The following is a 22,470-nucleotide window of genomic DNA, read 5'->3' as shown; positions in this document are numbered from 1 at the left end:
TCCAAGAATGATATGGTTAGGGTTAGTCATAGCAATGGACACACTTCTCTCATACTAATTTTCTGTGTTAGTTATTCCCATGTCACCTTGAGACTACCTGACAAAACAATTCAGTGAGGGAGGAAAGGATTTGTTTTGGTTCATGATATCAGAGAATTTCAGTCCACCATGGTAGGGAAGTCATGGTGAATAGCTTAATTCATGGCAGCAGACCATGTGTCAGAGACTGTTCACATCACAGGACTAGGAAGCAGCGCTAGAAAGGCCCTTCAACAGCCCTCAGAAAACTACTTCTGCCAACTGAGCCTCACTTTCTAGAAGTTGCACAGCTTCCCAAAATAGTGCCTCCAGCTGTGTACCAAGTGTTCGAAGTATGAGTGGGGAGAGGGGGCGCATTGCAGACCCAAACCGTAATAGCATTTGGTTTGACTCTAATAGGAATATATCTTGATTTTTACAATATTATTTTTGGTCTTCTGTTTTAAAGGTGGAGAAAATAAAAATTCTTCTGCGAAATGTGGATTTGACTGACATAAAGGTTGGCTCAGTTGAGGAGTTCCAGGGTCAAGAGTATTTGGTCATTGTCATTTCCACTGTAAGTGCTCTGTTTGAGGCCAGCTGGCATGTGCTTGAAATTGCTGATTATTTAATGAGTTATAGATACGTTCAAGTAAAATGGAAGAATCTGAACCCCAATGTGACAGATCACTGCACTACAGGCTAGAGACTCTTACTAGACTCATGTGTTTCCAAAAGTGGTGACTATAATACATGGTTTAATAAAACCCCAAAGATCAGGAGTCCAAGTAAAAAGGATCTAGGAAGAAATAGCCAGTGCATGGAGGAGGAATAACATAGTGTGGTGGCGCAGGCCTTTGATCCCAGCACTTGGGAAGCAGATGCAGGCGAATCCCTCTGTGTTTGAAGCCCCCTGGCTTACATAGTGAATTCCAGGACAGCCAGGGCTACATAGTGAGGCCTGACTCAAAAAAAACCAAAGGAAATTGAAAAAAAGTGAAAGACAGCTGAAGAGAGCAGAGGGGGACAGATGACAAAAGAAGCCCCCAGAACTGATTTTTACCTCACCCCACAAGGACAGCTTAACTCTCAAACCACTGTCTTTTAATCTTTAAAGTATCCCCATTGCAAGTACATGCTAATTACTGACAGAAAACTCAGATTAAAAAAAAAAAAAAGAACACCATCTACCCAGACCATACATAACTTGTTAGCTCCCTGTCTGCAGACAGAATATCAACCCTGACTCATTTTTTTATACACAAATAAAAGTCATGTTGCTGCTTAACCTCTCAGTTTTTGTGTATCAAGGATAAAAACCTCAAAATACCATTTTTATTCATCTTTATGTCTTTTAGGTGCGGTCAAATGAAGATAGATTTGAAGATGACCGTTATTTTTTGGGTTTCCTGTCCAATTCAAAAAGATTTAATGTTGCAATCACAAGACCCAAAGCATTGCTTATTGTTTTGGGAAACCCTCATGTGCTTGTCAGAGTGAGTTTGCAGAACACTGGGTTGCCATTGTCTTGATGGGGGAAGGGAAGGGTACAGGTTACAGGAAATGACTTCTGAGGTCAAACATGTACCTGGCACCAGGAGACTCTGGGCCCTTCACTCACTTGCTTCTTCATTTTCATCAGGATCCCTGTTTTGGAGCACTGCTAGAATACAGTGTTACTAATGGGGTCTACACAGGGTGTGATCTACCTCCTGAACTGCAGGCTCTCCAAAAGTGAGCACTCTTGTCTACTTCCTAAAAGGTGAGCTGGTTTTAGGACTCCCCAACCCTTCTATACTACTTCTCCCTCAAGACTTCATGCATCCAAACCCACTGAAGCCTCAGGACCAGCCTGGATGCTTTTTTTTTTACTTTTCCTGACCCCTGGGCTGCAGCAGCCACTGTCCTGGACTTTAGTGGTCAATGTCACCCTACTCTTGTGTACCTGAACAGGTAAACAAAGCACCCTGTAAAAGACCATGGAGGAAAGACTGTGGTTCCAGGTGCTCGCTTCTCCAGTGTCCGGATCTGTGGGACACAGAAGAGTCTGACCCATTGATGCACAGCAGCTACAACAGGGAGACATCGCACCTCACCCTACAGACCCGTAGGTCCAGTCATGCTTCAGTCTTCTATGTCTCTTGTGGTTTCCTGGTCTCAAGACTGAACTTTGTATGTGTGGGACCACTGAGTCAGCTCAGCTGCTCCTGCTTCCTTGTGCTGACCTTGGTTCACAACAGTTTGTTTCTGCCAGTGGGCAGTCACTGCCACTACCCTCCACCCAAATAAACACTCCAGTAACCCAGTGTGGTGATATTTTGTTTGTGCTCTAACAAATAAAGCTTGCTTGGAGCTCATGCCCTTTCCAGCTGAGAAGTTGGTGAAGTAAGAGATGGCTGTGGCTTGCTCCTTTGTCTCTCTGATCTTTCAGTGTTTACCCTGATATCCAACTCTGGGTTTTTTTTATTTTTATTTTTTTTTATCATTTTTTATTTTAATTTTTTTTATTATTAAGACCAATTAGAATTCATGCTATGACCCAGGGCCCCTTTCTGTGTCTGAATGCCTGTATGTGTGATAAGAGTTTTGTCTTCATTTGCACCCTGCTGGCTATAATCTCTGGAGTTGGCTCCACCATCACCTGCTCTATCCTGATCCCGATGTGTAAGAAACAGCAGGACAAGCCACCAGTTCCATTCACCTGAGAACTACAGGCCACCACTGAGGACTGAGAAGGGCATTGGGTGGAACCAGGCTCATCTAGACCCCAGTATTTCTGGAAAAGGGCAGTCAGTAAGGGCCTGTACTAGAGCCCTATATGTCCTCCCTAGCCTGTTCCTGCATTCAAGTAGATGTCAACTTCTAAGAGCCTTCATGGGTTCGGTGAGATGGGCTCCTTGATGGACCAAACTGGACTTCCAAGTCTGTGCTCTAGAGACACCAAGCAAAGAAGTAAATTTTCACCAAGCCTCCTCCCTTAGCTTAGGAGAGAGACCAGATCAGGTGCTATGGCTCTGCTATGGTCTACTATAGGAACTGCTGCCCAAAGACTTGCACTTGAAGGCTGGGTCTTTCAGAACCCATGGAGAGCAGTGTGGGGTTCAGACCTTTTGTGCAGGTGAGGACTATCTCCCTGATGAGGGTCTTCTGGCTCCTTCAGTCCTGCAGCACCCCTTACTACACAGGACAGGAATGATGGAGCCCATGCCCAGGTCCTGAGTGCAAAAGAGATCCCCACAGAGGCTTCTGCTCTAAAAGCCTACACCCATTCTGTTAACAGTATTCTCCCTCCATCCCAAGGGACTGGACCTGGCTAGCTGGAGCACAGAGATGGGGACAGAGGGATAATCCCCACAGAGGAATTTTCAAGGGCCTCTACCCCCTGAGGACCACAATGTACAAGGTGCTTTCCTCAGGCAGAGAATGTAAAAGATGGGCAGAGATTAGCATCATGGCAGTTAGGAATAGAAGCCAGGAGGAATCACTATAGAGGACCTTATACAGAGCAGGCAGCAGCCTGGATGATGTGAGGGAAGGAAGCCACAGAAAATAAGAGTTTAGAAGGCCCTGCTCTCAGGGATGACACTACCCAGACCAGTGTGACCACCTGCCAAGCAAGGACCAGCAGCACCTGTAGGCAGGTAGGCACAGGCTTCAAACTTGATCATACTGTAGGTGTTACAACAATCTGATGGACAGGAATTCTGGCACTCGGGAGCCAAAGAATACTGAGTGTCACAGCTTGGATGGAAAGGCATTCTGGTACTCGGGAGCCAAGGAATACCACAGGTCATAGTGAGTGTAGCAGCTTACTGTCCTGCTCCAGGGAAAGGTTTCCCCAGTGTATCAGCTCTGCTCCAGCAGGGAAGGGTTTTCCTGGTGAAGTGAAAGAAGGTCTCACCCAAAACTCATTCAAGAGATTTATTGGGAGGGAAGAATCCAGGAGAGTGGCTGCCTCTGCCAGGGTGGAAGGAGGCAGCTGGACAGTCACAGGCCTATTTATATAGGGCTTCTTAGGGGGCACAGTTTTTCCAGGGAGATTTCAATCCCTGAGCTCAGATTGGCCAGATCTGCTCAGGGATCGGTTAGTTTTCTGCACGGGTTTAGGGTCAGATTTGGCTCTAGTTTCAGGACCAACATGTGTTTCTTTCACTGGTCCTTTTTAGCCCTTTGGCTCTAATTTTAGGGCAGGGTGTATTTTTTTCTCTGGCTCTAGTTCCAGGGACAAAGTATGTTTCTTTGGCACTGGTTTCAGGGTCAGAGTGCATTTCTTTGATTCTTGTTGCAGGACCAAAGTGTGTTTCTTTGGCTGACCCTTTTTCCCTACACATACCCCCTAGTGGAATTGGAAAATGGGTTTCCTTGCTTATTTTTAAGTTAACTACATTTTTCTTTTTTTAGATTTTACTTATTCTCACTTTGTGGTGTGTGGGTGTTTTATGTGCAGTGCCAGCAGAGCCCATAGGATCGTCTGGAGTTACAGTTGCTTGATAATTGCCATGTGGGTTCTAAGAACCAAACCTGGTTCCTCTATAAGCTCAGCCAGTGCTCTTAACTACTGAGCTATCCCTCCAGCCCCAGTTTCTCATTTTTAAAAGGCTGCTTGCAATTCTAATCGTATTGTAAATCTTGCCATTCCAAGGCAAAACAGAGCCACCTATCAGTGTCTCATGTGAGGTGAAAATGCACTAACATTCTATACCACCGTGTCCACCAAAGGACATCCCCCAAAGCTAGAAATGTGCTTTCCCCCTTGAGCTTGCATTTCCATTCTCCCTGGGTTTGAACCCCGGTACAAAATATGCTTGTAGGTTAGTATGAAAGAAAATGTGAAATTTTTTTCTTTTTGGCATATATTTTCTGTTCTGTACCCAAAATGGAATTTCACATTCATCACCCATGGCCCCAGAAAACAAGTGATGAGTTCTGACCAAGGAAGCGCAAGAAAATGATTGATGCTCCTGACTGCCGCAGGCACCTGGCCTTATACTGAAATGTCAGCTCCCAAGTGAGAGAACAGAGCAACTCAGAATGGAATAACCCTATGCTGCTTGTCTAGGACATTTAAAATGGAATTGTGTGTTGTGTGGAATGGCTTCTGCCTACTGAGCTCACCTCTTCTCAGATTGAAAATCTGTATACAGAAAGTACTAGTTGCTTTCATTTGTGATCCCATGAAGCTGAACATGGCTCAAGAGTTGCATCTGTATTGTCATTCTTAAAGTTGTGTAAGTGCCTAATCAAATGTTGCCAATTTCGTAAAAACTAAACATAGAGGTAAAGTTACAATGGTTCCAAATGAAGCTTTTTGTTGTTTTTAGTTCTTTGAGAATTTCATACAATGTATTTTATTCATTCTCACCATTCCCCTAATTCCTCCCAGATCTACCCCACACTCTACCCACCCAACTTGGTGTCCCCCTTTTCACATATAAAAGTCCAATTTGTGCAGCCCATGTACTGGGTGGGTAGCCTTCCATTGGAAGGTGGTCCATTTATCAGGGCAACATTCTTTGACTCCTCAGCAGCTATCAATAGCCAGTAGCTCCCTGGCTAGTGGTAAGACTTCATGTTTAACTCTTCTCTCCATGCTGACATTTAGTCTAGAGTGAGCTTTCGAGGGACTTACTCATGCTGTCAAAATTGATGTTTGTTCTCATATACAGCTGCCCTGTTGTGTCTGGAGGACACTATTTCCTTGTATTCATCCACCACCTCTGGCTCTTAAAACTTTTCCCACCCCCTCTTCAGCAATGACCCCCGAGCCTCGGGAGACAGGATGTGAGCTCAGTACGAGCCCCGATTTAGGTCTGAGAATTCCAGGCTCTTACTCTCTGCATCTTGGCCAGTTGTGGCTCTCTGTGTTAATCACTACCTACTGCAAATAGAAGCTTCATTGATGAGGGTGGAAAGGTGCATTAATTAATCAGATTTAATTAATCTATGCTCATTTAGCAGAATAATAGTAGGTGGGTTCTCTCACAGAGCCTGTGACGCATCTAGCCACACCCGGGTTCTTGCCCCAACAATGGTTCCAGGTCAGGGGTTCACATTGTGAAGTGGAGCTTACATCTAATCAGAAAACAGTGATTCCCATGATGTTTATACCAATATTGCACCAGTGGTCATGTCGTACCACAGTCATTATTACAGGTCTCAGGGTTCGCAGCTGGATAAGACTGTTGTTTACTTTTCTCTCCTGGTAGTGTACTTAGCACCTTATTGCACTGGGAAAATTAGCCAGTAGAAATGAAGCTTCCAGATCAGCACCGGCTTAATTTCCCCATATCTCATGACTAAAGCATAGTATAGCCAGCACTAAGGAACTCACTACCAAGTTCTGGAGGATAACAAAAACAATGGTAGTGTAACTAAGAACAATGGTAGTAGCCTGTAATATTTTGGGGTCTGTGGAAATTCATTCCTGGTACTAGGTTTTTTATTTGTCAGTCTCTGGTGTCTAGTAGAGGCATCATTGCCCCATCATTGGGCAACTCCACTTAAACTCTTTGATTTTTGTCTTTATTACTTTACGTGTATGGGTATTTTGCCTACATGTAGTGCCTGCAGAGGTCAGAGCAAGGATTCAGTCTCTGGAACTGGAATTGCAGACTGTTGTTAGTGGACATGGGTGCTGGGGAAAACTCCATGGACCTGAGTCAAGTCCCAGTACTCACTTAGCAGCTTGTAATGTCTGTAACCTCAGCCCCAGGGCATTTTACTGGTCTCTGGCAACAGCAGGCAGGTGGTGCACACGCATACATAAAGGCAAAACACCTATACACGTAATTTATTTACAAAACAAGACTCTCCACTCAGAGTAGATAGATAAAGGCCTTGGAGAAGCATGCACAAATAGTTAACAAAGGAGACAACATTTGGAAAATAAAGGAACTGCAGGTCAGAGAAAGACAAGAATTCACTCAGAAGTGGTCATTCAGTGTGCAATCAGAGAAGGGCAACAAAGAAACAATGCTGAGCTCTGGAAGGTGGGATGATGGGGCGTAAGCAGCGTAGCCCTCTGAGAAGCCAAAGAGGGTGCAGGGAATATTCAGAGGCCCTCAGAGTGACTGCACAGGGAACCCTGGAGTGATGGTCTTGTCATAGGTAACTGGGACATCTCAATACAGCCAGGAACCCTGGGAGTGGGGAATGAGATGCAATTAATAACAGCAGAGACTAAGGTAAAAGTAAAATCTGTGGAAGCAAGAATGCATTCTTCACAGGTAAGGGCCTTGAGAGCCAAAAGGGTCAGAGTCGGGCTAGAGAGGGGAAAGTTGCCCCCTCCAATTTCTGCTTTGGTGTCTGGAGCTATTTCCAGACAGCCAATGGATAGTTACTGAAGGAAGTTACTACTCCAGGCACACACAATAACAAGAAAGACAATGATGGAGGATACTGAGCCGGGAAACCCCTCAGGAGGCCAAGGCCACAGAAGTTTGGGTACAGTAGCTCCTGAGGAAAGCACATGCAGGTGGCCCAGATGGCAGTCAGTGTGGTGGCTGGAAGCCACCCCCCCCCCCCAGCTGGCCCAGCTCCATGAATGTTGACTGTGGGTGAAACAGCAGAGATGCTGGGTCAGCAAGCATATCCGCACGGGCTATGTCCCTTCACAACATTCAACTGAGTGCCCCTGGGTCCGGGACATGGCTGCAGTAAAGAGGCAAATGGGAGCCTTGGAGAGGACACCCCATATTTATGTGCAGGCTCTAGCCTGGGAAGGGGGTTCAGATTTCCTGCCCTTGTCTGCAACACCTCACAGAGCAGCCTCTGCAGTCATGAGGGGTTCGGGGCCCGGAGGAGCAAGAGAGCTGACCCCACAGTGGGCGATCTACCCTTTCAGTGCCCAAGGTTAGGGGGAGCCGGAGCTCGGCCTAACCCTGATGCTAGGGCATGGTCACTATGAACTCTGTTCATTTCATTTACATTTCTTTTAATTTTTAATTTTTGTTTTTTTTTTTTTTTGCAAAGTCATCCCCAACGCCGCAGCTACGTGGCAGGTGGGGGGGGCTGGGGGCGGAGCCACGCCGCGGAGTTGCCGCAGGTAAACAGCCCCCCTCCCCGGCGGGAGCGGGCCGCGCGGCCCAGGCAGGAGAGCCGCCGCCGCCCCCGGGAGGGACGCAGGGCGCGGGCCGGCTACAGCGCACGGAGGGGGCGGCGGCGGCCCGGCGCCCTGGCAGCCCGACCCCTCTCACGGGGTGGCAGACCCCCGAGCCCCGCCGCATCCCCGCTGACATCCCGCTTCCGGCGCCCCGCGCCCCGCATCCCCGCGGTCTCGGTCCCCGTCGCCCCCCGCCGCCCTCTCCGGCGCGCGGCCCCGCCCGCGCCCCCCGCCCGTACCCCGCCGGGCCGCGCCCCCGCCCCCCCATGCACCACCTCCTGGAGCAGTCGGCGGACATGGCGACCGCGCTGCTGGCGGGCGAGAAGCTGAGGGAGCTGATCCTGCCTGGCTCGCAGGACGACAAGGCGGGCGCGCTGGCCGCGCTGCTGCTGCAGCTCAAGCTGGAACTGCCGTTCGACCGCGTGGTCACCATCGGCACCGTGCTGGTACCCATCCTGCTGGTCACCCTGGTCTTCACTAAGAACTTCGCAGGTGAGGCAGGGCGCGCGTCCGCAGGTGTTTAGCGCCCGGCGCTCTGAGCGCGCTGGCTCGCAGCGCCAGGGAGCTCGTTCCAGCTGGACCGCACCCACCTGGCCAGGCGGTGAGGCATTGCCCTCAGGTCCCCTCACAGACCCTGGGCAGCACCTCAGTCTGGCATGAGGGGTTGAAGCGAGACAGGGCCTCCGGGAGAGCCCTCCTCTGTTTTATTGTTGTTTGCCTTTCCATTCCTTCAGCCTCAAGCCTTGAGGTCTGTCAATGGGACGCGGGGTCTGAGTTGTAAAATGTCAGTGTGAACTAAGGCTTGAAGGAGTAGCCAGTGAGGACCAGAGAAGGATGCTGTAAGTGTTGAGAGCCACTGCCCAGGGATAGTGAAAATCCCATGATGCTTCACGGGATTCATGGGGCTCACAGTACAGACAAGTGAGGGTATTCCTGAGGAGCTCTGAGTTACCCCCCTCCCATGGTTTTCTGCAGAACTGGCCAGACATGGCTGGTCTTGGAGGGCATGGAGGAAGGATGGTCCAGGAGCCCACCCTCGGCTGGCAAAGGCAGTGTGGGTGGATGATGGGGCAGGTCAGGGAAGACTGAATAGACAGAGAGACTGAAGTTTTTTTGGGGGGGCTGGTAAAGAGGGAGCATGTGGGTGCGCTGTGGTCATACCCAGGAAGGTGCACATGCATGGTGAGCCCTGCCTAAGGCACAGAGCAGCACAGAGCAGTAAACCAATGAGAAGCACCAGAGAACTGCCTGCTGGTGACACACAGAGACAGGGACTAGCATCTCCCACCTGGAGCGCAGCTGAGCCTCGGGCCTAGCTGTGCACATATACAGGTCTAATTTGTGGCCCAGAGATGCCTGTTTCATAGCAGGAAGAAGACTTTCAGGGCTCCAGAGTTCCTCTGGAGGTGCAGGTCGCTCCACCCTCTGCAGCTCTGGGCAACAAGAGCAGGTATTTTGATATCCACTTCTTCACCATCCTCCACAGGTGCCTCACCTTTCAGGAAACTCCAGGACCTAGAGATGTCCAACCTGAGAGGAGGCGTCCTTCAGACTGCTTGACACTACCCCAAGGGTGGAGGAAGTTCTCCTGCTCTCCATCCTTGTACACCAAAGGTTCTGACACTCAGGATTAGATGTCCCCAGAGGCAAGACAGAGGAATGAGGGCACAATGGGCCTCCAGTCACACCAGGTGTGTGCATAAAGTGGCCTTTGGCCGTGCCTGTCACAGTGTCAGCCATGGGGTGGCTGACTTACAACAGCAGAAGTGTACTTCACAGTTCTGGGGGCTAGAAGCCAAAAACCCAGGTGCAGGGAGGACTGAGTTCTCTCTGAATGCCCTAGAGAATGACAAGGGCCCTTTCTTCCTGATTAACTGGTAGCTTCAAGCCATCTCTGTCATTCCGCGGCCTGAAGCGGCATCACCCAAGCTCTGTGTCTGTCCTCTATTGGGGATTCCCATGTCTGTGCCCCTCTCTTGAGTTACAAGGACACGATAGGGTTGGGGTTACTCTACTCCACTGTCATCCCGTTTACACCTGCAGAGACTGTTTCTGTCAGTCCACAGGTACAGGGCTAGGACTTCAGCAGATACTTGGGAGAACACAACTCTGTCTATGACACACATAGTAGGGCAGCCTCAGATGTGGGTATTCACATGGACCAGGTCGTCTTGGTGTTTCCTTGATGTGAGCCCTATACTCAGACACTGCCAGCCCAGCTTGTCACCTGTGAGGCTTCCAGACACCCTGTATCCAGCTGGGCCTGGAACGGCCAGGATATCCCCAAAGTCAGCCCTGATCCTGGACCTGTTCCTTCAGGCCCCTTGTGCCTTCCCGCAGAAATGCAAGTGTCCACCTGAGGCCCACAGCCCATCTACCCTGTTAAGCTGGTCCTACCACAGGTCTGAGGAGGGGTCCTAGCGCCTGCGTAGCATGAGCAAACAGCTGTGCTCGGCCAGTAAGCCTGCCCTTTCCCGGGGAGCATAGAAAAGGTGAACAACCAGCCTTCACCCGACCCTTTGTGCTTCTTGACCTCCTGCATGGTTTTGAAGCGTTGACTGCTTCTCTTGGCTTTGACTGATGTTCAGAACAGCACAGTGACTTCTTGTGGCTTTTCACCGTCCATTTGCCCCCCACAGAAGCTAGACGCACCCAGGGACCTCAGGCGCAAGAGAACCGGGTGTGTGGAAAGGGTGCCTTAGTAGTTCCTTCTCCCAAGGCCCGTCAGTGTGTGGGGACCACTTGGGAGAACACAGGAAAAGATAGGACAGGTGATACTCAGAACCTGTGCCAGGGCTCTGAGTGGGGCCTGCTGCAGGGTTTTGGACTTATGGCCTCCAGATCTGTGAGGTATGTGTCTGGTGTTTTAAGCCAGCCACCCCACTGCTAGTACTATGACCAGTGTGACCAACGGTTCCTCCACTATTTATCTGTATATTTATTTATTTATTTGCATGCACCCAGGTCTTGCCTACAGGGGCATTCAATCCTGAATGTCAGTGGACAGTGCTGTGTGCATACCCTCCTTATAGTGTGTTCTGCTATGCTAAAATGAATTCCCTTGAGCTCAACGCTGTTGATCTCCACCCAGGAGAGCTAGAGCTAGAGCTCAGGGTGTAGGGGTGGCCTGGGAAAATCTCAGAGGACTCCCGTCTGGAGATCAGCTGGTGATGGGGTCAGGGCTAGTGTGAAACAGCTACCCCTGCCTCTCAGTACACAAAGCCCAGGGGCGAGGGCCGGGGAGAGAGGCAAAGAGCCACCAGATTGCTGAGACCCAGGCTTAGAGGTCAACAACAACTTCTTCCTAAAATAGTCAAATAGTCACGTCCCCGGTTCTTGGGGGTACTTGTGGATATCACCTGGTTGTGACCACCCAACTCACAGAAGTGGGATGTCACCCAGTATGTGTCTCCTTCTTTCTTCCTTAAAGAAGGAAAATTGAAAGTGTCCTATGCTGATAATTATAGGCAGTCCTGCACCTGGCCTCTGGCCTTTCCCTGGGCATCCTACCCTGCAGGGTGGGTCTCATGGTGAGCCTGCCCCTGAAAGTTAGCCCTTTCTGTCCCAGGTATGGGTCTTACCCCAGCAAGGCCTGCAGCACTCAGGAGTATCCGCCCACACCACTACAGGAAGTACCAGGATGGAGTACAACCCCCCATATGCATACACACATGAGGCAGGCCGCTGGCAAGAAGCCAGGGCCACCTGTTATCTGCCCACACTGCTGGAACAGGCGAGCACAAACGCAGTGGCGTCAAACAATGTACAAGACTAGGGTGTGGCTCGACAGCAGAGTACTTGCTTAGCATTCTCGAGGTCCTAGGTTGGTTCCCAGCACCTGACACACACCAAAAGGCAAACAAACAAGGCTAGTGAGACAACTTACTTGTCCCCAAGCCTAACAACTTGAGTTTGATCCCTAGAATCCACAGGGTAGAAGGAGAGAGCCAATACCACAAGTTTTCCCCTGACCCCCTGACCCACATGCTACAGCACACCTAACACACACACACACACACACACACACACACACAAGTTTAAAAATTAAGAAAAGCATCTGCCCTACATCCTAAGTGAGTTTTACAATATGGATAAATTGTGGGTAGGACAGTCCTTCTAGAGTTTCCAGTGACAAGTCTGCTATCTTCAGGACCTAGCTGCATCATATCACTTGGCCCACTCTGTCTACCACTGCCTACCTTTGAAAGGGACCCTTGTGATTGCATTGTCCCACTCAGGCCATCCAGGATCATCTCCTATAAAGTCCTTAATCCCTGCTGCAGAGTCCCTTTTACTACACAAAGCAACACAGTCACAAGGTTCAGAAATCAGAATGTGGTCATCTTGGGAGCTACCATTCCACCATGAAGGAGTTTGGGATGGATTTGAACCTGTCCTGGGGTAGGGGGAGCTCAGAGGGCAATGGTAGCTGTGAGCTGGCCAGAGGCAACAGCCTCTGCAGACCAGGGATCCCTTGAAAGGTTTTCCTTCAACAAGTGACAGAGGCCTAAGTGAGCTGAGCTACGTGCAGGCTGGACCCAAAGAGTAGGCTGGAGATGTGTCTAGGCTCAAGTTCAGCCCAACCCTGCACAGAATTCTAAATAGTGTAAGGCCTGTGCTCTTTTAGACCTGCTCTTTTGGAGGCTACAACAAGCATTTAGAGCTCCGTGGTTACTGCTGTTGACTCCATGCCACTGTGATGGGGTAGGCAGTCTTAGCTAGTGTCTGACTGACAAGTAGTTTCCTTGACTAGGACTCTCAGTGTGCTCCCATGAGCAGCAGAGTGTCCAGCAACCCAGGTACACACATTCCCATCCTCTGGGGAAAGGACCCTTTAACAGCACTCTACAGAGATAGCCCTGTCGACATTGGGATGGACCAGCTTTTGTGTCTCCTCTTTGAGTACCTGCCTGTACTTACTCAGGCAAGACCTCATCACCCCTAGGAAATCCCACGAAAGGGGCCTCAGACAGAGAAGCTCATGCAGCTACTGTATCTGGACAGAGCGTCCAGTACCTGGGTAGCTGCCATCCTGCCCAGTTCAGGCCCAGCAGGACAAGTCCACAGCATCACCACCCTCTGGTGGCAAGCCGTGCTTGAACACCTACATTCCTCTAGGTCTTTGGCATCAGCCTTGCCGTCAGAAGCACCATGTGCCTCTGCAGACACAGGCCAATGGAAGAGGAGGTTGGCCCCACGGGATGGGCCCTTGGGGGTGTGGGGAAGCAGATGAATAAAATTCCATTTTTTCAACCAAGAGAGCTGATTCCTTTGCTTTCCGTTTGCTCTCCTCAGAGCCCAGCTCATCCAGCCTGGATACCTGTCCTCCAGGACCTCAGGTTAAAGAGATCAGCTTTTCCTGACTGTCTGTAGCCTCCTCTTCAATCCCTGACCGTGGCCAGGTGGCCACCTCTCATGTGGGCATGGCCCCCCGCTTCGAGGAATCCCAGTACCTGGCCATCTAAGCAAGGCTCACTGTCTAGTTCACTCACACCTCTACTGGAGCCCTCCATACTTCCCAGGACCATGTGAGGAAGACCCGTGGCCACACAGGCCCTACCTTTGGTGTACAAACTTGACTGGGTTATGTTCTGGCAGTTGTTGAGCCCTAAACTTCTTTACGCTTCCATGATGTGAGGCTGTGTAGACAGATGGATATACCCCCAAATGGTGACCAAGGTCCTAGGCTAAGTTAGAATGGGGCCAAGAATGTGCAGCCCCTGCCTCTTGGACCCCTGAAAGCATCAACTGTGATTAACATCTGTATTGGTTATTTTTCTAGTTGCCGTGGCAGAAACGACCTAACGGAGGAAGGATTTGGTCTGGTTCAGTTTCAGGGAATACATGAGGAGAAGACATATGGCTAGGGGACTCCATCCATGGCGAGTGCTCCTGGCATAGCTCATTCACATTGAGGTGCATATAACCGTTGTGGCCTTCCCCTAGTCTTTGCTTCTAGCTAGGCCCCCCAGCTCCCAAAGATGCCACACATCTAGCAAAACACTGGATGGGCACAAATGTTCAAATCCATGAGCCTATATGGGAAACTTCATAGTCAAACTTTGGGGAGGGGTTTGAGACGGTTTCTCTGTAACAGCTCTGGCTACCCTGGAATGCTCTGTGTAGACCAGGCTGACTTTGAACTTACAGAGATCCATCTGCCTGCCTCTGCCTCTGCCTCCCCCTCCCAGATACTGGGGTTAAAGGTGTGTGCCTCCACCGCCTGGCCATATTCAAACTCTTAAATTAGTCTTCCAGCTGGCCTGGCTGGGTCTCTGCCATCTCCCTGTCTACATTAACTCGAGGCTAGATTCAGACAGACTAGCTAGCCAGTTAGATCCTGTTAGCTCTTGATCTCAGCACCGGCGAAGGGCTTTAAGCTAGAGCCAGCCAGGCTTCTAGCTGACCTGCCCTGGGGCCAGTCTTGAGGGTAAGAGAGATAGCTAAGGAGGAGTTGGCTTGGATTAATGCCACAGGTGGCCACGGTCTGGTACCTGGGGATCATGACACAGTCTGGTGGGCCTTGAGCCTCCAAGTTTTTGAAAACAAATCAAAAGCGTACGGTTGCAGCTCGAGACTGCTCGTGGCCTGGTGCGAGCATGTGTAACATCCTTTGCTTCAGGGCGTGTGCCCACTTAAGCAGGTGCAGACAGGCCCTTTGTCCATTGGCAGATGTGACCAGCCAGTGAGCCTTCACTAACTGTCCACCAGCATCCAAGGCTCCCACTTTTCCTTTCTTCCCAGACAGGGGCACTTGTGAGACCCTTTTCACCTGTCATAGGCAATTTTTTTCATGGAGTCTGGACTTCTGTGACTGCCTCTGGCTAGGTTGGAACATCCAGGCCACCAGTCCTGACAGCACAAAGCCAGTGTCAGGGACTGGTAATGGGTCCATGTGGGATGCTAAGAGAGGACACTGGCTCAGCATAACCTGTGTCTATCCTCTCTAGACCTTGGTTTGTCCTGTACATACAGTCTCTGTGGCCTTTCTAGACTAGATAAACGGTACTGGTCAGTTCCTCAGCTTATACAAGCAGGTCTTGACCCCCGGCTAGCCACTTGTAAGGACAGGAGCCATATATGCCACACTGTAGCCAGGACATAGTGAGGGAAAAGTGGCCTGAGGGGTGGGTCCATCTGGAAACAGCAGTCCCTGCATAAGGCAAGCAGCTCTATGGGAGGGGCTTTCGTATGCCATGGACATGAGAGAGAGCCCAGCCGCCTGCACAGGGGAGGGGTCTGAGCAGAGATGGAATCAGGTCTATCCCATGCCCTTCATCCCAAGACCTGGTCTTTCTCAGAGCAGTCCCACCTCTTGCCCTAGCCCATGTCTCCTCTCTACCCTCAGAGGAACCAATTTACTGTTACACTCCGCACAACTTCACCCGTGACCAGGCGCTGTACGCCCGTGGCTACTGCTGGACAGAGCTGCGGGATGCGCTGCCCGGCGTGGATGCCAGCCTGTGGCCATCGCTGTTTGAGCACAAGTTCCTGCCCTACGCACTGCTGGCCTTTGCCGCCATCATGTATGTGCCCGCACTCGGCTGGGAGTTCCTGGCCTCCACACGCCTCACCTCTGAGCTCAACTTCCTGCTCCAGGAGATTGACAACTGCTACCACCGAGCAGCCGAGGGCCGTGCCCCCAAGATTGAGAAGCAGATCCAGTCCAAGGGGCCGGGCATCACGGAGCGTGAAAAGCGAGAGATCATCGAGAACGCTGAGAAGGAGAAGAGCCCTGAGCAGAATCTGTTCGAGAAGTACCTGGAGCGCCGGGGCCGCAGCAACTTCTTGGCCAAGCTGTACTTGGCACGGCATGTACTGATCCTGCTACTCAGCGTAGTGCCCATCTCCTACCTGTGCACCTACTATGCCACCCAGAAGCAGAATGAGTTCACCTGTGCCCTGGGCGCCTCACCTGACGGGCCAGTGGGTAGCGCTGGGCCCACGGTGCGTGTCAACTGCAAGCTGCCATCTGTGCAACTGCAGCGGATCATTGCCGGTGTGGACATCGTGCTGCTCTGCTTCATGAACCTCATCATCCTCGTCAACCTCATCCACCTCTTCATCTTCCGCAAGAGCAACTTCATCTTTGACAAACTACACAAGGTGGGCATCAAGACGCGCCGGCAGTGGCGGCGCTCGCAGTTCTGCGACATCAACATCCTGGCCATGTTCTGCAACGAGAACCGTGACCACATCAAGTCGCTCAATCGACTGGACTTCATCACCAACGAGAGCGACCTCATGTATGACAATGTGGTGCGGCAGCTGCTGGCAGCCTTGGCTCAGTCTAACCATGACGCCACGCCCACTGTGCGGGACTCGGGCATCCAGACTGTGGACCCCAGCATCAACCCTGCCGAGCCCGACGGCTCTGCCGAGCCACCCGTGGTCAAGCGGCCCCGTAAGAAAATGAAGTGGATCCCCACCAGCAACCCGCTGCCACAGCCCTTCAAGGAGCAGCTGGCCATTATGCGTGTGGAAAACAGCAAGGCTGAGAAGCCCAAGCCTGTACGCAGGAAAACGGCCACAGACACGCTTATTGCCCCGCTGCTGGATGCTGGTGCCCGGGCTGCCCACCACTACAAGGGTAGTGGAGGTGATACAGGCCCCTCCCCTGCCCCACCTGCTGCCTCTGACAAGAAACATACCCGCCACTTCTCCTTGGATGTACATCCCTACATCCTAGGTACCAAGAAGGCCAAGACTGAAGCAGTACCCCCTGCCCTTCCAGCCTCCCGGAGCCAAGAAGGTGGCTTCCTGTCCCAGACAGAAGATTGTGGGCTGGGTCTGGCTGCAGCACCCACCAAAGGTAGGGAGCCAGGCAGGTCGGGGATGGGACTGGATGCAGATTCCCAGGGAGCCCTGAGCAGGGAACTAGCAGTCCCCGTGTCTGGGACACAGGGCATAAGACACCAGAGACAACCAAGCTAGCTCGCTTGGTAACAGCATGGCCAGCTGGTGGGTTGCTCCTAGGGTGAGGTGCAGGCTTAATAGGAGTCTGGATGCTCCTGGAAGACAGAGGAAGACGAGAAAGAGCAGCTGCCACCAGGGACTATCTCCTACGATCAATAAGGGCTTCAGGCAGATGTAAGCCACTGCAGCGGCAAGTGGGCATTCAGCAAACAGCGCTGCTATTCCTGGGTAGTGAGCCTAGCCAGGCAGGCTGCTGAGTGCAGGGATGCCTGTCATCCATGGAAGCTAGGGGCCCAGCAGGTCCCATGGCTGACACTGGGAGGGCTGTAGGAGTGAATGAGCTAGATTGTGAAATGCCTGTGTTCCTGCCTGTTTGCAGATGCTCCGCCCCCCGAGAAGGAAACCCCATACCCCACAGAGCCTGCCCTACCAGGACTTCCATCTGGGGGCCCATTTCACGTCTGCTCGCCCCCCGCGGGTCCTGCTGCGGCCCCCCTGTCACCAGGCAGTCTGGGCAAGCCTGACCCCCTCACCATCCTGAGCCGAAATGCCACTCACCCCCTGCTCCACATCAGCACGCTGTACGAGGCCCGGGAAGAGGAGGAAGGAGGTCCCTGTGCACCCTCAGACATGGGCGACCTCCTCACCATCCCCCCACCCCAGCAGATCCTCATCGCCACCTTCGAGGAGCCGAGAACAGTTGTGAGTACTGTGGAGTTTTGAGGGGCAGAGCCTCCCAGGCCACCAAAACTTTCTGCATGAGCCAGGGATGGCCCAGCTGAGTCTAGCCTTGAGTAGACATGACCTCTGCTCACCCAGTACTGCCTACGCCCCCAGCCTCCTGTCTGCATGCCACGGGGCCCAGCACGCCTTCCACCTGGCTCACCATGGCATCCACAGGTGCAGTCTGGGGCTAGAGCGCAAGGTGGGGGTATAGTGCCCATCCTGGCATCAGGCGCCCCCTGTGTGCTGGGCCACAAGAGGGAGAGCTTATTTATTTATTTTGTGGGTTTTGTTGTGTGCTGAGACGACTCAGTAGACCCACTTGGGCCCAGCCTAGGGTGTGTGAGGAGGATGCCGAGGAAGGTGACACTGGCCTCAGGACACACCCCAGGGGTCACTCACTGAAGGGCCTGGCCCCTGCAGAGGGACCTGATGCCTTCAGGTGGGGGACCCGAGGGCTGCCCCAGGTCGAATCAACATGCACTTTCTCCTCCTAGCCCGACACACACTTTATTTTACTATGACTACTGTAACTGACGAGCCTATCTATCACCAGGAGAACTAAGGTGCATTTAAAGCAGAGGGTGGTGTGTGTGTGAGAGAGAGTGCCGTAAGCAGGGGTGGGTGTGGAGCGCGGGTGCGCAGGGGTGGGTGTAAGCACCTGCCTGGGTGCTTGAGTTTGCCAGAGGGCACAGTTCCCAGACACAAGCAAGCTCATGAACAAGTAGGGGGCAGGCGTGGTGTGAGTGTGAGCCTGAGTGTGTGTGAGCGTGCGAGCGGCACCCACGTGAGCAGTGGGTGAGAGCAGGCATAGGCACCAGGGTGCAAGCGAGGGAAGGAATACAACGCAATAACCACATCCCCCTCCCGGGTCCCCAGCTGCTGGCTGGACTGCTTCCCACGGGAGTCCAGGCCCCACTGGCCCCACCCCTATTACCTCAGCCACGCGCCACGTGACGAAGTATTAACAAGGTAGCACTGAGCATATCAATAAATACTATTCTGATAACTCCCTGTGCTTTGAGGCCCCGCCTCCCTGTACTAGTGCTGCCTGCCCAGCCTGCAACACCCATCCACACCTGGGCATCTCTTGGAGCCACTGGGGAAGCAGTGGGGCAGGGCCAGGCAGCCCAAGATGCAAGAGCATCAGGCCTCCACCCAGAGGTGTGAGGAGGGCCCACGGGGTGCCGGGCGGTGGGACTGTGGGAGGGCAAAGTATTAAGAGAGCTTTCGGGAGGGATATAGTGTCCTAGCTACTGTTCTATTGCTGTGGAGAGGCGCCGTGACAAAGGTAACTTAAAGAAGAGCGCATTCAATCGGGGGGTTGATTATAGTTTCAGAGGGTTAGGCTGTAACATGGCGGGGAGCACAGCCGCAGTCGGCACGGCACAGGAGCAGTAGTAAGAGCTACATCCTCATCTGCAGGCAGGAAGCAGAGAGAGTGGGGTCTGTCTTTTGAAACCTCAAAGCCCACCCCAGTGACACACCTTCTCCAAAAAAGCCACGAGTCCAAATCCTTCCTCAACAATCCACCAGCTGGATATATGAGGGTACAGGGGCCACTCTTCTTCAGACCATCACATACAGCCTGAAGTATTACCAGGGACACAGCCAGCAGGATCCAGGAAGGGTTCTTGGTCGGTAGGTCCTGGCTGTGGTCAGGTGCACTTATCGTGTTCATCAGAAGCTCCACAAAAGGACTTCAACCTCAGGCCCAGGGTTCAGTGAGACAAAGCTGGTCCTATAGAGCCACATGCCCTGCAGGCCAGGGAAGGTGACCCCGTGGGTCTGAACAAGAGACTCCTTGAAGACAACAGGTGGCTGAGAAAGCTAGGCCAGCAATTCATGGACATTCAGGGGCATAGGCTGTATACCAAGACAGGGCCTCAGCCGAGATCAGAACAGCCACCTCTGCCTGGCTTGTGCCTCCTAAAAGCCCCTTAACTAGCCATGGGACAACCCTGAGGTGGGCAGAGCAAAGTGTTCCCATGTCACCTACTGCAGCAGCCGCTACCACAGCAAAGCCAAGCATGCTGACCATGCAGAGATCACATTGTGGGTTGTTTTTAAATGTTTTGTTAGTATCTACTTATGGCCAAAATAGATCACAGGACCCTGCCACTGGTTTAGTTGGGGGATGCTGGAGGCCAATCCCAGGGCTTGAATAGGCTAGGCAAGTGTTCTGTCGCTGAGTCACACCTCCAGCTCAGATACCTGCCATAGGAAAGGTGTTTCTTACTCACAGACAATAGAGGGGACATCCCACATCACACAGGGCCACACCAGGGAGCATCGGGATGAGGCACTGGCAGAGGGGGTGAGCGGGAAACAAGTCTATGGGCATCCATAGGAAGGAACAGGTCAGGCGAGAGAAAGACGAGAGCTCTGTGGCTGCTGGACGCACGGCTGTGCCTCACTCCTGCCTTGGAGTGACTGGGACAGGTGGACAGTGGCCCAGACTATGGGGAAGGGGTAGTGATGGGCATTGCACATGGTGTCACATGCCAGCTCTGGGGAGTGGCCTGCCTTAAAAGACAGGCACCTGTTCAGAGCCAGCAAAGCTCCCAGGTCAGCAGATCAGAATATGGAAGACAGCCAGGTGTGGCACCACAGCATACAACCCCAGCATTTGGGGCGCAGAGACAGGCATATCTCTCAGAGCTTGAGGCCAGCCAGGACTACAGAGTGTGACCCTGTCTCAAAGTCAAACCCAAACCACGAACAATACAACATAGGAAATGTACCCTGTCCTCAGAAAGCCCACCCTAAGCTGATGCTGGACACTCACTGTCCCTGGCATTCCAGAGCAGTACTCAGCATTCCCAGACATTCTAAGAAGGGGCTGCTGAGACCCAAAGGAACCCTGGGAGATCAGCTGGCTGCCTCCAGCCTGCTTGCTTCCCTGGAGAAGACAAGCCCTGATGCCATGGCCCACGTCTACAAATTGGCCCCTTCACAGTGTCCAGCAGGCATGGCCGCTAAAGCAACAAAAGAAAACTCGGGGTGCTGCTGGCCTCTTTCCTGCTCCCTGGTCCTCTCTGCTCACAATATCCATCCACTTCCTGCACGTGGTATGTCGTCCACCCTGCATGTATTAGTCCCACTCCCCACAACCTCAGCTCGGGGGCTTGGCTCGGAGCGGGAGATGCTCAGACTCTAGAAAGGCACTGGTCTGTGTGGTACCAAGTCCAGCCGCTATGCTTTCCTCGTAGGCCCTGTTCCCTGCTCATGAAGGCAGGTGCCACTGACATACACGGTCCGGACAGTGCTGGGCATGCTGTTCCGGAGCTCTTACAGGGTAGGGTAGACATGGGAGAGGCTGGGCCTATTGGAGCCTGTGGCTGGCTCTTTGGGAGAACCGAGATCAATAAAGCAGCCACTTCTCACCTCCACTCTTGGATTGAGCCTAGAGGGACCTCTCAGAACAGTCCCGTCTGGAAGGGGCTGGTGCCATGAGGAGACAAGGCTGTGTGGAGCTGACCCTCAAGGGGCTCAGATCAGTGTCTGAAGAAGCTGACGACATGGTGGGTAATGGGCATACTGTCACCCTCCTCCTCCAAAGTGTCCTCTGGCTCCATGTTCCCATTAGCTGTCCTACCTTCCCATGAGCAGATAGATGGCCAGGGACCTGAAGGAACAATAGTGATCCCTGGAGTCACACAAGGCTGAGCCCCTTGCCAACTCAGGGCTCCCTTCCTAACCTCTAGCCCCGCTCTCCTCCTGTGGGACCTGTCTGGTTCAGGTTGTGTATGCTGCTCTCAAACCTGACCTTTCCTTACCGCACCCCTCAAAGCTAACCGGGGACCAGGAAGGCCTTTCACTCTGTGTACTCACAGTGGCTTCAGAAAGCTGCCTATCTCTTCATAAGGGTTCTGGGCCCCTCTGGCCATGGCGAACCCTTTCACTGCAAGCCTTACCTGCATTGGCTCCCTTCATGGCTCACCTCACAAAGCCCCTCCCATGGCTGCTCTGCTGAACAAAGGGACCTTCCATTTGGCAAACTCTGTGATAAGTCACCCACTCACCTTGTGGCAGAACAGAGCCTGCTTGAACAAAAAGCATGCTTGGGAGCAGCTGTTGGAAGGCAGAACTCAAGCTAGTATGCTGTTCTTCTAAACAAAGCCTAAGATAATAGGAGAGACCTGGGCTCTACCAGCTGAGGATCTACTATAGTTTCCCTGCCAGTATGGCTGGACATGTCCCCCAGAAACCATTTCCTATTTCTGGTCCCTGCAGACACAAGCAGGTTAGAGGGCAACTCTGGTTTTCATCATCCTCACCCAACAGTCACTTAGCCAAAATAGAATTATGGCACTTCAGGGTCAGCAACTATTCAAATGTCACCCCAGTCTCTGCCTTCTTTGCTCTTTCCCCAGGAAGGGCAAACGGGAGGTGACACCATGGTCTGCCCATAGAAGAGGACAGCTGTCGCTCAGGGAGAACTATCCCAGTCAACCAGGACTGGAGTCCAGGCCCCTTTCTGACACTAGCCCAGCACTGACATTTTCAAACAAACAGTACAGGTACAGGGAGAGTAATCTCACTGAGCTTTGTGAGCAAGTGGAGAGGGGCTGGCAGTCTCGACTCTAAGTCCATCCCTGCCTTCTGTTGAGTCTTGGGAATGTGGCTGAGGAGGCCAGAAGAGGAGGAAACCACGGAGCTCAGGCATAAAAGATGTGAGCAACAGGGACAAGTCCGAGTCGCCCAGAACA

General features: G+C 52.2%; 2 protein-coding genes and 1 long non-coding RNA gene across 8 annotated transcripts in view; 2 read left to right on the top strand and 1 right to left on the bottom strand.

The window, feature by feature from the left end:
• The window catches only part of Mov10l1 (Mov10 like RISC complex RNA helicase 1), a 64,185-nt gene extending 61,778 nt beyond the window's left edge, over positions 1-2,407 (top strand). Inside the window, exons 24-27 of the mRNA XM_005067076.4 lie at positions 488-595; positions 1,377-1,514; positions 1,661-1,780; positions 1,972-2,407. Of these exons, the coding sequence (XP_005067133.1) occupies positions 488-595; positions 1,377-1,514; positions 1,661-1,756 (342 nt within the window). The 3' untranslated portion in view covers positions 1,757-1,780; positions 1,972-2,407. The remainder of the gene's footprint in view (positions 1-487; positions 596-1,376; positions 1,515-1,660; positions 1,781-1,971) is intronic.
• Positions 2,408-6,793: 4,386 nt separating this feature from the next.
• LOC121142913 lies at positions 6,794-8,532 on the bottom strand. Its single transcript, XR_005880063.1, has 2 exons — positions 8,395-8,532; positions 6,794-7,157 (listed from the first exon to the last, which is right to left on the bottom strand). It is a non-coding gene; the product is annotated as an uncharacterized LOC121142913 (long non-coding RNA).
• Positions 8,354-18,767, top strand: Panx2 (pannexin 2). 6 transcript variants are annotated; one of them, XM_040753996.1, is made up of 5 exons: positions 8,477-8,611; positions 9,606-9,810; positions 13,415-14,035; positions 15,468-16,931; positions 17,415-18,767. In XM_040753996.1, the coding sequence occupies exons 4-5, from the start codon at positions 15,644-15,646 to the stop codon at positions 17,756-17,758; spliced, it is 1,632 nt and encodes a 543-aa protein (XP_040609930.1). In that variant the 5' UTR covers positions 8,477-8,611; positions 9,606-9,810; positions 13,415-14,035; positions 15,468-15,643; the 3' UTR covers positions 17,759-18,767. The 6 variants fall into 6 exon arrangements, with proteins under 6 accessions (XP_005067134.2, XP_040609930.1, XP_040609933.1 ...); XM_040753999.1 differs by lacking the exon at positions 13,415-14,035; XM_040753998.1 differs by having other exon boundaries at positions 13,902-16,931.
• The last annotated feature ends 3,703 nt before the right edge of the window (positions 18,768-22,470 follow it).

This window comes from Mesocricetus auratus, unplaced genomic scaffold (genome assembly GCF_017639785.1).
Source record: "Mesocricetus auratus isolate SY011 unplaced genomic scaffold, BCM_Maur_2.0 Super-Scaffold_100010, whole genome shotgun sequence".
Lineage (NCBI taxonomy): Eukaryota > Metazoa > Chordata > Mammalia > Rodentia > Cricetidae > Mesocricetus > Mesocricetus auratus.
The sequence above is the reverse complement of the archived record's forward strand: the minus strand, read 5'-3'. Positions and strand labels throughout refer to the sequence as shown.

Bases quoted from the DNA above. Each gene is read 5' to 3' on its own strand.
- Panx2 (XM_005067077.4), top strand. From the start codon at position 8,386: ATGCACCACCTCCTGGAGCAGTCGGCGGACATGGCGACCGCGCTGCTG. The intron at 8,612-15,467 runs GTGAGGCAGGGC...CTCTACCCTCAG, and splicing joins CTTCACTAAGAACTTCGCAG to AGGAACCAATTTACTGTTAC. The intron at 16,932-17,414 runs GTAGGGAGCCAG...GCCTGTTTGCAG, and splicing joins GGCTGCAGCACCCACCAAAG to ATGCTCCGCCCCCCGAGAAG.